Genomic DNA, 13,323 nt, shown 5'->3' on the forward strand with positions numbered 1-13,323 from the left:
CCGGTCCAGCCCCCTCCGACGTCACTTCTTCCGGAGCAAGTAAATGACATTGGAGGGGGATGGACCGGCAGACGCAGTCATCGCGGGACCTTCCTGTAACAGAGCCAGCCACATTGCCATCGATTGGGGGTTACCATTGATGCCGGGAGGGGGCCGTTGCTATTTTAAAAAAGTAGCAAGGTGAGTCGTCATCCTTCAGTGGGCCCCCTCACAGTTTCGGGCCCTAGGCACATGCCTACTGGGTCTATTAATTAATCTGGCCCTGGATGGAAGGGAAGGAGAAGAGAGAGATAGCAGTGCATGGTGGGAAGGAAAGGAAGGAGACTGAGATGCCAGACCATTGGAAAGAGAGGGAGGGAGGGAGGAAAAGGAAGGAAAGGAGATGCTAGAGCATGGAGGGAGAGGGAGAGATGGAAGGAAAAGAGAGAGAGAGAGAGAGAGATCCCAGGGTATAGGGGAATGGACTAGATGCCAGACCATAGGGTGAGTTGGGGAGGGAAAGACAGGAGAAGAGAGATGCCAGAGCATGGGAGAGGGAGTGGAGAAAGAAAGAGAAAAACACGTTAAACCTATCAAGCACAACAATCCTAACCCAACATCCAACACTCTATAAACCCTTAGTACTCTCTAATTTTCTAGTTACCAAACATTTTCTAAATTATATTACATTACATTAGGGATTTCTATTCCGCCTGTGCCTTGCGGTTCTAGGCGGATTACAATATAGAAAATATCTGGGACATTCCATCGTTTATTCTATTAATTCAAAGTTGAAATGTAATTCTGTTTTAGTTTGGATGTAATCCGCCTTTAACCGCAAGGTAATGGCGGAATAGAAATCACTAATGTAATGTAATGTAAAAATGGAAGGGGCAGACACTGGATGACATGGAGCCTGAAGAGAGGATGAAGAATGCAGAAATCAGAGAGGACAAAAGGTAGAAAAAATATATTTTTTGTTGCTTTAGATTTAGAATATAGTAGCATTGCAGCTGTATTGATGAACATTTATCAATAGAAAATGGAAATAAGGTAATCTTTTTGATTGGACTAATTTTAATTTTTTTTTTTTTTAAACTAAGTTTTGGAGACCATAATCCCCTTCCTCGGGCGTGGTGTACCAAAGGGAGCTGTCCACCTAGGATGCAGCTCCTACAATGTGCTCCTTCCATCCCTTTTTATATTGGGGGGAGGGGGGTGTTAAAAAATGATCAACCCCGGGTGTCACTGGATCTGAACGCTGTTAATGCATTATGTGTTTAGCTTTAAGATTGCTGGCGGGAATTTTTAGACGCTCCGCGAATTAGCTAATGCGCAGTTTGTTTTTGGACGCTTACGGCAACCGTAGTTCTAAAACACTAGTGCACTCCCACTTTAGCTCGGTCTTTGATTGGCTGAACCTTTTGGCGGCAGTTCGGTATTAATATTAATAAGATGGGCGTGTTCAATGAGTCTATAAAGGAAGCCTTTTACGTAATGCGTTCGTTCATTTTCTGTTTGTCGTCTGGAGTTGAGTGTGGGTTCAGTAAGTAAAAGACGGTAAGAATCGGGTCTGGGTGCGGACTCTTTTTTGTGTGTATTTCGTATCTCAGAAGGAGAGGACTAAAGTTTAAGTTCCTTTTCGAGCGTGAGCATCCTGTAATTTACGAAACAGTGAAGCTGCGGTTCCAGGCGTTGTTCACAAAATGGCGTCCTCCGGACCTTGTTGAAAGGATGAGCCATAAAATGGCGGCAGCTGCTGTTGTGCTTGAGACCTGGATAGTGGCGCAGCGCGAAATAAGCATGAGCCGCTTTGTAACTGAGGGATTTTTTTTTTTTTTCATATTTATCCGTTTACGGAGCTAGCTGGGGACACTAGGCAGTTGTTTAGTAGCGACAGATTACTTCTCTGGATTGGGTTAGTGGAGAGTGTGTTACTACTGCTCTTGGGTCTTTGTGCTGGGTGGAGAGGGAGACTGCTAATTTTGTGGGTGTTTTATTCCGGAGGAGAATATTGCTGCTGTTAGGAGTGGGGGGGATTGGGTTGGTGGCTTTTTGTGGCAGATAATTACTGTTCCTTGACAGTATTATTGAAAAACTGTTGGGAGGGGGGTTGGTAATTACTTAACTTTCGGAGTATTATTGGGGAAGATTTATGTCCTATTGGGAGTATTACAGGAGGATTGTTCTCTAGCCGTCGTTCTCTTGTTCTCTTTTGCCAGGTCACAACATGTCGTCCGATGACGGAAAGCTTTTTATTGGTGGGCTGAATTTCACTACCGACGAGCGGAATCTGGAGGACGCTTTCTGCAAGTATGGCCAGATAGCAGAAGGTGAGGATGTGTTTTAGGCAGATAATGTGGATTTAGTAGAGGGTTAAACAACTTCTTGAGGAATTTAGATAATTCTGATCCACATAATGTTGGGAAAAGTTATTGAAAGTCTCTGTGGCTCAGCTGAAAGTGCAATTAAATAATCATGGCTACATAAAGAACATAAGCAGTGCCTCTGCTGGGTCAGACCAGAGGTCCATCATGCCCAGCAGTCAGCTCACGCGGGGGGGCCCTTCAGGGCCTGTATAGCAATCTGCTATCTCTACCCTTCTATCCCCTTTTACTTCAGGAAATCGTCTAATCCCTTCTTAAACTACCACACCTATTCTAGCGCATTCCAGGTGTCCACCCACCACCCTTTGGGTGAAGAAGAACTTCCTAGCAATGGTTCTGAATCTGTCTCCTCTCAATTTTTCTGAATGCCCTCTCGTTCTTGTAGTTTTTGAAAGTTTGAAGAATCTGGCCCTCTCTTGTGACTACCGTGTTTCCCCGAAAATAAAGACAGTCATATTAATTTTAGGCCCAAAAAACACACTAGGTCTTATTTTTGGGGTATGTAGATGATCATATCTCCCTTCCTCGCCTTTACCCCAATTCTTCCTCTTTCCTTTATATCCCCCACATGTGCTGCATCTTCTCTCCCATCCCTGGTGCAGCAGGACTCTTGCCCAGCTTCTATCCTTCCCTCTCTCTCATCCTTCCCTTGTGCAACAGGACCCTTGCCTAGCTTCTATCCTTCCCTTGTGCTGCAGGACCCTTGCCCAGCTCTCCTTCTCTCCCTCGTGCAGCAGGACCCTTGCCCAGCTTCTATCCTTCCCTCTCTCCCATTCCTTGTGCAGCAGGACCCTTGCCCAGCTTCTATCCTTCCCTCTCTCCCATTCCTTGTGCAGCGGGACCCTTGCCCAGCTTCTATCCTTCCTTCTCTCCCATTCCTTGTGCAGCGGGACCCTTGCCCAGCTTCTATCCTTCCCTCCCTCCCATTCCTTGTGCAGCGGGACCCTTGCCCAGCTTCTATCCTTCCCTCCCTCCCATTCCTTGTGCAGCGGGACCCTTGCCCAGCTTCTCTTCTTCACTCAAGGGTTCTGCTGCACAGTGGATGGGAGGGAAGGGTAACTGCCAGCGAATCTCTGGACTAGAGCTTATTTTTGGGGTAGGGCTTTTATATTAAGACCTACCCCGAAAATCCTGCTAGAGCTTATTTTCGGGAAAACACGGTAGGGTACACTAAGGACTCCTGTTGGCAAACATCAGGTGCCTAGAACTTGAGGGAATGTGCTCTAGAATAAAACATTTTGAACAATAAAACTAAATAGCTATGCACACAGACATACTAACATAGTACAGAGAGGGTCTTGAAATCTGAGACAATTTATTGACTCTTGAGACAGAGTAAAAGTAGTTAACTTAGTGCAGTTATTAGTATAATTGTGTACAGGCAGCCCCCGGTTTAAGAATGAGTTCATTTTTTAAAACATTCTTAAGTTGAATTTGTATGCAACTCGGATCATGTACAGCAGGGGTGCCCACACTTTTTTGGCTTGCGAGCTACTTTAAAAATGACCAAGTTAAAATGATCTATCTACCAACAATAAAATTTTTTTAAAAATCCCACAAAACACACTGTACGCAGAGAAAATGTTAATTCTTTAGCACTCTCCAGACCAGTAGAAGTTAATCTTTACGAATGGGTATATATCCAATCATGACCAGCAGGTGGAGACTGAAAATAAAACTGTGGGACAGTATATAATATACTCCCTTCTCTATTTACATCAGTCTTCTTTCAGTCTCCAGCAGGTGTTGAGTGATCTGTACCCATCTCCCTTGGTAGGGCTGTTGGAATTTGTTTGGGGGTTTCTAGTCCCTGTTTTTGGCCGGACAGAGCTTGGGCGGGCCCTGTTTGGGGGTCCGTCCGACCTCAGGGGTGTCAAACCCGGCGGGTCTCGAGCGGGGTCCCTCCCCCCTCTTCCTCCACCTCCCCACATTTTTTTAGAGGAGCCTCAGCAGTAAGCCTTGCCCCCTAAATCAAGCAAGGCATATTGCTTCGAGAGCCTGTGGAGTCTGTTCTGTAAAAAAAAAAAAAAAATCCTGAGGTAATGCCGGTCTGAAGGGTTGTTTCCTTTTAAGAAAACTGTATTTTACTGTATTTTTTCATCTAACCGGCACTTTTTTCTAGCTAGGTCGCGTATGGAGCAATTGTGCCCTTCTCCGGGGGAGTGGGACACAATTAGGTCCAGCCGCGAGGCACTCGCGGCCGGCCTGAACTCGGCGGTTTGGGTCGGTGAGGTGGTGGAGCTCCGTCGGCAGCGGCTGCAGGCGCCCAGAGCTCCCCGCCGATGGTGCCTCGCGAGTCGGCTGGGAGCAGTGGGGAAGCCCGGTCTTCCCCAACCGCCCACGGAGGGATTCGCCGAAGGATTCCCTCTCAGCTGATTTTTTGACAGCTGATGCCGACTTGCCTGTTTTAGCGGCTGGGACTGTTCAGCCTTCTCAGCCACTACAGGCCATGGAGGGAGCATTTTTGGCGGGAACTTCGCCATTTTCTCTGTCTGGCCCCTCCATTTTGTCTGCAACCTCAGGTGACCTTCCCCCTGTATTGCAAACACAGGGGCAGGTTTCAGCAGGGACCCCTGCTGGGGCAGGGAGTCCCTGGGGACCCCCAGGGGTTTTTTGTCCCCAATTTAATTTCTTTCTTTGTGCAGACAATTGGGGGTCCCACGTGCACCTGGGGGGTTTCAGGGGTGGTTTTCCCTCCGCGCCCCCTATGGCTTGCCTCCCTCTTTTTGTTTGGCGTCCCCTCTTCCTCCTCCCTCATCCAAGCGCCCGCGGGGGGGCTTGGATTGCGAATTGGTGGTCGGAGGAGCGTGTTGGCATGGTTGAGGACCTGGCTGCTTTGGCGGGCTTCCAGGATCCTCTAGAGGGGACGCCCGCTGGTAGCGGGGCGGCGGTTTTCCCGTCTTCCAGAGCAGATGCGTCCGTGGTGCGCTTTTTATTCAGAGGGATGAGCTTTTAGACCTGATGTAGCAGGTCTCCTTGGTGCTGCATTTTTGAAGTTGCGCCACCGGAGACCCCGCGTATGGGGGCCCCTCTGCTTCAGGGGGTCTGTCCTGTTTCCCGCTCTTTTCCTGTGCATCAGGATTTTCGGGATTTTGTGTTGGCGCAGTGGCCTACGGGCGCCGTTTCGTTTGGTGTGCGCCTTGGCTCATGGGTATCCCATCCCGGAGGGGGATAGGGCTACCTTAATTACGCCAATGGGGGACGCGGTGGTCTCGGCACTTCCTAAGCGGCATACCGTGCCTGTTATGGACGGGGATCTGCTCTTAGGGTCTCTGAGGAGCGTACGTTAGAGACACTTCTTAAGTATAATTTTGATGTCTCTGCCTTGGGGGTCCCGGCAGCTATTTGTGTGGGGCTGGTGGCTCGCACCGTGTTTCGGTGGTCTGAGCATGTCCTGGATCGTGAGTCTGATGACTGGTCCTTAGTGGATCTGGAGGTGGTGAAGTTTGAGATGACTGCCTCGTTCCTCTCGGTTGTTCTTTGTGACTTGGTGCTGCTAAGTCTGGGTCTTTTGGTGGCCGCACGCTGTACCTTGTGGCTTCGCGCTTGGTCGGCGGTTGCCGCGTCCAAAACTGAACTTCCCAAAATTTCCCTTTCGGGGGTTGTTTTTTGTTTAGAGAGGACTTAGATCCGGTGGTTCAGACTCTGACGGACCCGGAGGTGCCCCGTTTGCCTGAGGACCGTGCCCGCCCGGCTTCTCGGGTTGGCATTGCCTGGGGGCGTCTGCGGGAATTTCGCAAGTTTCGCCTGGGGCATGGGACTGCTTCTTTCCAGGCTTCCGGTTTTTCCCCGGGGTCGGTTGGCTTAGCGCATGCAATCTTTTTCAGGGGGCCCGTCGGGGGGCTGGGAGTTCCCCCCCCCGTTTCCCCTGCTGCCCGTCCTACGCGATGTCTCTTTGCCGGCGCCCCCTTTGGTTCCCGGGGGTGCCCGGCTTCGCAACTTGTTTCCAAAGTGGGCCAAGATCACGTCCGATCAGTGGGTCCTGGTGGTGGTGCGGGACGGTTATGTACTTGAATTTTATCCGCTCTCTGCCGAATCATATCTAGCCTTTCCATGTCAGGTGGCATGGGAGACGCTAGCCTTTCGCCAGACCCTTCAGCGCTTGCTAGATCTCTAAGCAGTTGTCCAGTGTCCCCTCAGGAGTGCGGTATCGGCTGGTACGCCATTTCCTTTATGGGGCCCTAAAGGGAAGGGGACCTTTCGGCCCATCCTTGGTTTAAACTGAGGTCATCAGGACTCTCAGAATTCCCTTTTATTCGCATGGACACACTGCAGTCTGTCCTTCTGGCGGTTCAGCCGGGGGAGTTCCTGACTTCTCTCGCTCTGGCGGAGGCCTACTTGCCTGTTTCCATTCGGGCCGCTCCTCAGCTCTTTCTTTGCTTGGCGATATTGGGTCTGCACTATCAGTTCTGGGTGCTTCCCTTGGGCCTGGCCACGACTCCCCGGACGTTCGCCAAGTTGATGGTGGTCGTCACGGTGGCATTGCAGTCAGAGGGCATTCTGGTGCACCCCTTCTGGGATGACTGGTTGTTTCGGGTGAAGTCGTTGCAGGAGAGCGCCCGAGTTACGGCTCGGGTGGTTGAGTTTCTCCGGTCGCTGGGCTGGGTGGTCAACCTTTCCAAGAGTCGGTTGGTCCCCGCTCAGTATCTGGAGTACCTTGGAGTTCTGTTCGACACCTCCTTGGGGAAGGTCTTCCTTCCAGAGGCCCGGGTAAGCAAATTGCAATCTCAGATTCGCCTTCTTTTGGCGTCCCGGTGTCCTCGGGCGCAGGATTTCCTCCAAGTCTTGGGGTCGATGGCAGCGTTCCTGGATGTTGTGTGGTGGGCCCACATGTCTCTTCAGTATGCTCGGCTCCGTAGATGGTCACCCCAGTGGCTCAGTTTGGAGGTCCCTGTCCCTCTGTGAGGCTTGACGCGCTGCAGTCTTCTTTGGTGGCTCCAGACCTCTCATCTGGTCCAGAGGATGAGTCTGGACCTATCGCAGTGGACGGTGCTTCTCTCGGATGCCAATCTCCTTGGTTGGGGGGGCTCAGTGTCTAGGGGCACCTGGTCCATGGAGGAGGCATCCTGGTCAATCAACATGTTGGAGACCAGAGCCGTCCCTCTGGCGCTATTAGCCTTCCGCTCCCGCTTGAGGGGCAAGTCGGTCAAAGTCCGGTCTGACAATGCCACAACGGTGGCTTATGTCAATCGTTGAGGCACCAAGAGCGCTCAGGTGGCGGAGGAGGCGGCTCGGCTCATGCTTTGGGGCGGAGTCACGCCTTCTGGACCTCTCGGCCTCTCACATGGCCGGGGTAGAGGTTGTTCAGGCGAACTTCCTCAGTCACATCTTAGATCACAGAGAGTGGTGTCTCAGCCATGTGGCTCTTCAGTTGATAATGCCGGCTTGGGGTCAGTCCCTGATGGACCTGTCGGCCTCGAGTGGCAAGGCCAAGGTGTTCCGCTTCTTCAGTCGTCGCAGGGATGGACTGGCCAAGGGGCTGGATGCTCTGGTTCATCATGGCCAACAGAGGGGCTGTTGTGCAGGTTCCCTCCGTGGCCATTAGTGGGCAGAGTTCTTCTCCGCATTGTTCGCCATCCGGGTCTGGGGGTTCTGGTGGCTCCAGATTGGCCTCGACATCCGTGATACGCAGATCTGGTGACACTTTGGTGGTGGATCCTCTTCCTCTGCCTCCCTTGGACGACCTTCTGACGCAGGGTCCCATTCCCATGTTCGACCCGTCTCCCTTCTGTCTTACGGCTTGGCTTTTGAAAGGGGTCGCCTTGGTAAGAAGGGGTATTCAGATAGGGTGATTTCTACACTCTTGGGGTCCTGGAGGCTTTCTACCTCTCAGGCTTCTGTGTGGATTTGGCACTTCTTTGAGGGGTGGTGCCAGGTGCGGGGAGTGGTCTCTCTTCTCGTTTCTGTGCCTAACTTCTTAGAGTTCTTGCAAGATGGCATGGATAGAGGCCTGGCTTCGGCTTCTCTCCGGGTTCAGCTTGTGGCCTTGTCAGCCTTTCGGGGGTTTGTGACGGGTCAGCGTTTGATAGCCATTCCTGATGTGATTCGCTTTTTGCGGGCGGCCAAGGTGCTCAGGCCTCCCGTGCGGTCCTCTATTCCCTCTTGGAATCTCAGTCTGGTTCTCTCTATTCTGATGCACCCGCCCTTCGAACCGTTGGGCGGCTGCTCTTTGAAGGACCTTCCTCTGAAGACGGTCTTTTTGGTGGACATTTCTTCCGCTAGGCGTGTTTCTGAGCTACATGCTTTCTCTTGTAGGGCTCCCTTCTTGGAGTTTTCTAGGAGCAGGTTGTCTTGAGGCCTGTTCCTTCCTTTTCTGCCAATAGTAGTTTTTCCTTTTCATCTGTAGTCCTCCCGGTCTTGGGTAGTTGGGAGGGCTCTTCTGAGCAAAGTCAGCTGAGCATGTTGGCTGTTGGTCGCGTCCTTTGCTCTTATGTGCACCGGACCCAGGAGATCAGGAAATAAAATCATCTCTTTGTCCTTCTGACTGGTCCTCTTAGGGGGGCTGGCGCTTCTAGGGCTACTATTGCATGCTAGATCAAGGAGACTTTTGCTTCCGCTTCTCTTCTGGGGCAGCAGCCCGTTCCGGAGTTTCTCAAAGCTCATTCTACTCGGGGTCAGGCGGCTTCTTGGGCTGAGTCGTCGCTCATGCCTCCAGTGGACATTTGTACGGCTGCGGTTTGGTCTTCCTTGTATTCCTTTGTCAGACTCTTTCGGGTAGATGTTCTGGCGCGTCAGGACGCGGTGTTCGGTGTGTGTGTTCTGGTGTCGGCCCTTCGGGGGTCCCGCCCGTGTGAGGGACTGCTTTGGTACGTCCCATTCGTAAAGATTAACCTCTACTGGTCTGGAGAGTGCTAAAGAAGGAGAAATTAGGTTCTTACCTGCTAATTTACTTTCTTTTAGTTTCTCCAGACCAGTAGAGGTCCCCACCCTGTCTATTGTTGTTGTGCTTGGGGCTGTTTCGCGGGCAGTTTTTGTTTTTTGCTGCGGGTTCTAGTATTTTTCTAGGGCCGGGGAGAATTAAAGAACAGCGGCTGTGGCTCAGCTGGCTTAGCTGGCGAGCAGTGGGGACATTTTCCTTCTGGTATTTCTCCTCTGCATTTTCCAACAGCATTTGAGTATGTTATTTGTTACTCCTGTTCGGAGTATTGTTTTCTTTCTGTTTTCCAGTTCTTAGTTCTGCTTGGCTATTCGGCAGACTGATGTAAATAGAGAAGGGAGTATATTATATACTGTCCCACAGTTTTGTTTTCAGTCTCCACCTGCTGGTCATGATTGGATATATACCCATTCGTAAAGATTAACCTCTACTGGTCTGGAGAAGCTAAAAGAAAGTAAATTAGCAGGTAAGAACCTAATTTCTCCTTATCATTTATCTTAAGGTTTTTTTTTAAAAGAGGTTAAGGCAGATGACTTTAAAATATGCAATTTCGCCTTAATAACAACTATACAAAAATAGACAAATTACCCCCTTCCCTTTTACTAAACTGCAATAGCAGTTTTTAGCACAGGGAACTGCACTGAATGCCCCGCGCTGCTCCCGACGCTCACAGGCTCCCTACACTAAAAACCACTATCGCGATTTAGTAAAAGCAGGCCATTGTGCAAAATATAGTCAGCTTTGGACACATTTTAATCACTAAATTTAAAATAAAATAATTTTTCCTACCTTTGCTGTCTGGTGATTTCATGAGTCTCTGGTTGCACTTCCTTCTTCTGACTGTAAATTCTTTTTGCCTTTCTTTCTGCCTCCTGCATTCTTCCTCTTCTCCAGACCTCATTCCATTCCCCAACCAACATCTCTATCCCTCCATGAGTCCAGTTTTTTTGTTCCTCTCTTCCTGCCTCCTCCCCTTACTTTGTCTTTCCCTGCCTCCCTTTCATTATTTGTGTGTCTTTTTCTCTCCCCCAAGCCACCGCTGCTGATTTCTGCCTTTGATCTACTGGTTGATCATGATCGATCTTTTGGGCATCCCTGATGTACAGTGTATAAAAACAACAGTCCTCAAAATAAAGTAGTTCAAATAGAAAAGATAGAGGTTTACACCTTTGTTCATATGTCCCACTGTTCCTCTCCTCCACCACCACATCCAACATCTCTCCCTCTCATCTCTCTTCCTAATGCATCTGTACTTCATGCCTCTCCTACTACCATGTCCAATATTTCTTCATTTCCCCATGTGCACCATCTTTCCCTCTAACTCAGACACCCATGCCCAATAATTGTCCCTTCCTATTCCCTCCCCCCATCAGCATCTTTCCCTCACTCCTTCCATTCTTCCGTCCTATATCTCAAGTTCATGCTCTCCTCCCTCCATTCTGTCCAAAGTTCATGCACCCTTCCTCTGTCCTTCCACCCTTTTGCTGGCTTGTGCTCCCTCCCTTCCTTCTGTGTCTCAATGTGACCCTGCTTCTTCCTTCCTTGTCCCAACGCGCCACCTTCATCGTCCTTCCCTCCTGCTGTGCTGTGTCCCAAATTTGTGCCTCCCTTCTGCTGGTGTTTACCTCGTCTAGCTGGCTCCCTCCTCCCAGCCACCCTTGTCTTCAAAATGCCATGACTGAGATTACTACATGCTTCCTGCGGCTGCGTGCAGGAGCTGCGGCTCATTGCTTTGTAAAAAGAAGTACAGCTGGGAGGAGGGAGCCAGCCAGGTATAACCACCTGTGGGAGGGAGGCACAAATTTGGGGGCACAGCACAGTGGGAGGAAAGGATGACGAGGTGTGCATTGGGACATCGAAGGAAGGAAGAGGGTTGTTTTGGGGACAGGAAATGAGGAAGAGGGCTGTGTTGGCACATAAAGGAGAAGCGGACCTTGTTTCATAAGTACAAGTCCGATATTCTTAATCCAGGGGCTGCCTGAACTATAATTTTAGTAACATGTTAGTGCTGTTAGCTGTTATCAGTAGTCACTAGTGGACATGTTTAGGAAGATAGTGCAAGGATTTAATTGATAAAGAGTGTGGAATCCAAAAAAGTTAAGAATGTCTATGTAGCAGAATTTGCTTATCTCTACTACCTTAGTTGAGATCATATACATGAACCTTTCAGAATTTGTATAACCATGTTAGTTCCCTGTTCACCTCTGTGTATGGCCTAGGTCCTGGAGTACCCCCTTGCCAGTCAGGTTTTCAGGATATCCACAATGAATATACATGAAAAAAAATTTTCAGTTTATTAGGTGAGACATTCTATCTAGATTAGACAGATGGGTTATTTTCCTACAAACCGTGTGCTGCTGCAGAAGGAATCCACTCTGAATTTTCACTCTGCCGTAATTCACTGGGTTCTCTAGCTCCGCCTACAGTTCTTTCCCTCTGAACGTGTGCCTACAGGAGTGTGTTCTGCTCTACCCATTTTATTATTTGATGTACTTTTCATCCCTTTTTCAGGTAATTTGGTGCTTGGAGCGATTTTGAAGCTCTGCCTGCTTGAGAATTCACAGACTTCGGTCTGTAGCTGACAGGCCGATCCTACTGTATACTTGTTAGCCAGCCTGTATAGTTTTCTCTGGAGTTCAGGGCCATCCCTGATGTGGTCTCGCCTACTGTTAAGCAGGGGTTGAGCGCAGTCTGTTGGGCACCCTTAGGAGGCTTAGCGGTGTCTCATAGGGAGCCAACTGCATCTATGCACCTCTGCCCGTCCTGGTGCACCTCCATTGGTCTATAGGGGGTGGAGGTGTGGTCGGACATAGGAATCTGACTGACTGGTAGCCTGAAGATCAGCTTTACAGAAGAATTCTCAGCATTGTGGCAGTGAGGTTTCTCATCCAGCTACTGTGAGAGCTGAAAGCAGACTACAGCACAGATCCTGTCAGGTCACAGTGAGAGGAATCGAGGGAAGTTTGAATAGTGGAGTTTTGACAGTTTCTTGATGTTCCCCTGTGTTTTCCCTCTTGAAAAATCCTAAAATATTGCGATTTTGGCATGAATATTTTTGACAGCAGCAATCTTGGATTTATAGCGATCTTTTTTACTATAGCTCCCTGCTTCTTCAAAACTGCAGATTTCACCTGGAAACTTGCTGAGATAGTCCTTGGGCTCTCCTCATGTTGATTCTTGCCAGAATTGCTCAAATTTAATGTGTTTGGAGCATTTTTGCACTGCATAGGGCAACTGGAGGGGTGGGGGCAGTGTCCAGCTTAGCTTCTCCCCTGCTGAAGCAGGTAACCAATTTGCTCAGCTGGCACAGGGGGGTATCCTTTGTTGCTTTCGGAGCTTGGCATGGCTAGTAAATCGTTCAGTCTGCGAGCCCTCTGTAGCCTAAGAAACACAAATTCTTTAGCACTCTCCAGACCAGTAGAGGTTAATCTTTACAAATGGATATATATCCAATCATGACCAGCAGGTGGAGACTGAAACAAAACTGTGGAATAGTACATAAGATATCCCCTTCTCTGTTCTTATCAGTCTACTTCAGTCTTCAGCAGGTGTGAGTGATCTGTACCCATCTCTCTTGGTATGGCTGTTGGAATTTGTTTAGGGGTTTCTAGTCCCTGTTTTTGGCCAGATTGAGCTTGGGTGGGCCCTGTTTGTGGGTCCGTCCGACCTCGGGGGTGTCAAACCCGGCGGGTCTCGAGCGGGGTCCCTCCCCCCACTTCCTCCATCTCCCCACATTCTTTTAGAGGAGCCTCAGCAGTCAGCTTTGCCCCCTAAATCAAGCAAGGCCTATTGCTTTGAGAGCCTGTGGAGTCTGTTCTGTAAAAAAAAAATAAATCCTGAGGTAGTGCCGGTCTGCAAGGTTGCTTCCCTGTCAATTTACTGTATTTTTGCACTAACAGGCACTTTTCTTCTAGCTAGGTCGCATATGGAGCAATTGTGCCCTTCTCCGGAGGAGTGGGACACAATTTGGTCCAGCCGCAAGGCACTCGCGGCTGGCCTGAACTCGGCGGTTTAGGCCGGTGAGGTAGTGGAGCTCTGTCGGCAGCAGCTGCAGGCGTCCAGAGCTCCTCGACCTTAGTG

General features: G+C 49.7%; 1 protein-coding gene across 4 annotated transcripts in view; it reads left to right on the forward strand.

Moving 5' to 3' along the window:
* Nucleotides 1-1,387: 1,387 nt before the first annotated feature.
* LOC117364858 (cold-inducible RNA-binding protein-like) overlaps nucleotides 1,388-13,323 on the forward strand; it is a 76,575-nt gene continuing 64,639 nt past the window's right edge. For 3 of the 4 annotated variants that reach the window (XM_033954564.1, XM_033954565.1, XM_033954563.1), the window contains exons 1-2: nucleotides 1,388-1,539; nucleotides 2,202-2,312. In XM_033954564.1, the coding sequence (XP_033810455.1) occupies nucleotides 2,210-2,312 (103 nt within the window). In that variant the 5' untranslated portion in view covers nucleotides 1,388-1,539; nucleotides 2,202-2,209. The remainder of the gene's footprint in view (nucleotides 1,540-2,201; nucleotides 2,313-13,323) is intronic. The other variant, XM_033954562.1, reaches the window with a different exon arrangement.

This window comes from Geotrypetes seraphini, chromosome 8, assembly GCF_902459505.1.
Source record: "Geotrypetes seraphini chromosome 8, aGeoSer1.1, whole genome shotgun sequence".
Classification (NCBI taxonomy): domain Eukaryota; kingdom Metazoa; phylum Chordata; class Amphibia; order Gymnophiona; family Dermophiidae; genus Geotrypetes; species Geotrypetes seraphini.